Source organism: Penaeus monodon, chromosome 30 (genome assembly GCF_015228065.2).
Source record: "Penaeus monodon isolate SGIC_2016 chromosome 30, NSTDA_Pmon_1, whole genome shotgun sequence".
Lineage (NCBI taxonomy): Eukaryota > Metazoa > Arthropoda > Malacostraca > Decapoda > Penaeidae > Penaeus > Penaeus monodon.
This window is the reverse complement of record NC_051415.1, coordinates 2,411,019-2,412,755: the sequence shown is the minus strand read 5'-3', so window position 1 is coordinate 2,412,755 and position 1,737 is coordinate 2,411,019. Positions and strand designations below refer to the sequence as shown.

The 1,737-nt window shown below is 34.5% G+C and overlaps 1 protein-coding gene across 1 annotated transcript in view; it reads right to left on the bottom strand.

Moving 5' to 3' along the window:
* Positions 1 to 452: 452 nt before the first annotated feature.
* The window catches only part of LOC119592451 (transformer-2 protein homolog alpha-like), a gene marked incomplete at its 5' end in the record, with an annotated part of 8,052 nt that continues 6,767 nt past the window's right edge, over positions 453 to 1,737 (bottom strand). The window contains 1 exon segment of the mRNA XM_037941272.1: positions 453 to 1,416. Within this exon segment, the coding sequence (XP_037797200.1) occupies positions 1,397 to 1,416 (20 nt within the window).

Below are 1,737 nucleotides of genomic sequence, written 5' to 3'. Positions count from 1 at the left end.
TGGTGTTCAACAAGGAAGACTGGGTTGACCATACGCCCTTTTGACCTGAGAAAACTCTTGCATTCCTTCGTCTTGACCCAGTTTTTTGCGACTTTGCTTCAACTTTACTTCCCTTCCTTACTGCCTTCCCTTGTTTTTCTTGTGTTACCCTTTTACCCGCCTTATTTCCTTCTTCAAACCAACTGCCATCTTCATTACTTCTCCAATTTCCCTTGAAGCTTCACAAAATTCTAGTGTGAGATCTTCATATGCTTGGAAACATTCCATTTCTTGGTTATTACAACAGTGGTGAATATTGTCAGCCTGTTCTGTCTTCGCCAACAATTCTTCTCCAATGTTCCCCAAAGAAACCCGGCCAGTGCTTCTAATCTTCCGACTCATTAAGATTTTCTCATCTTCCAATATTCACCAATACTTCCATTCTTCAAGCCTTGGGATGACAAAAGAAAATAGCGTTAAGAATCATTTTATTGGTAGAGCGAACCACAAAAAAACTTCTGACGTACACAGTCTTAAGCTTCAACTTAAGTAATTCTTTTTCCTTTAATGAGGATGTCCCACCTCAACTCCATCTAGTCTAAACATGGGTCACCTTTAATCACTTTCACATTACTTTCACTTACCAATGAATAAGCACATGTTTGTCATTCACTTATGAAAAGATAAAAAGAGAAAAAAGGGAAACCATAACAGAACATAATCAGTATATACCAAGTTGTGGCAAACTCGTGAGCAATGTCTTTTACGAAACAAACTGAGATGGATGAAACAATCAAAGAAGTTCTCAACATACAAAGGTATTGTAAATCAACTATCTACAAGGAGAACTAATGCCTATTAAACAACCCTTTTGTTTCATCTTTATTGATCATTTTATAATGTGTTACAGAAAGGGTGATTATTGACCTAGAATCACTCCAAAATACTAATAAAACTCATCTTAAAACAAGAAAAGAAATACACAGAAGACAAAAAATAGAAATATTCATTCTGGATTCTCCTGATAAGATGAAAAAGTCCTAAATTTGAAAATAATCTTGTTTCTTTCATTCCTCTCCATATATAAAATGCTTATTATATCTCAAGACACAGCAGATATTCACTTCTGGTCATCTTTTAACGAAAAATATCTTGATACCTGATGCAAAGAACATTATATCTTGAGGAATACTTCCTCAGTACATAGAAAAACTGTTGGTCAAAACAACCAGCTTGTCCTTAAATATAGGTCTGCTAAACTTTGAAAACCATGAAACTGCTGGATATCTAATGTTGCATTCTAACAGGATAAAATATGCTTTTTATATCAGAGTGCTTTGATCTTGTTAGAATGTGTAGTTACATTAAATACAGTTCATGTTTCTAGTTATAATCAAACTAAAGTGACACCAGCACCTCAATACCGGCTGTAGCGACCTGAAAAAGGATAAATCTTGCATAGTCAAAATATATTTTGACACTGCTGTTTACACTCAAACAATTTTTTGAGACTGAAATGGCCAATTTCACAGTGACAAGTCAAGCAAAAAATTATGCTTTTCATACACAAAGAGCAAGTTGAAATGAGCTAAATCACAAGATGTATGACAGTCACTATGCGGACATGGGTTACATAGATACATTTTGTATATGATGAGACAAAATAAGAGATCAGGTCCTACAAAAGAAAGTTTAAAAACCAAAACAAAACCATGAAAGAAACTAAACAGACTTCCAAAGGATCATCTTTTGAAGTGT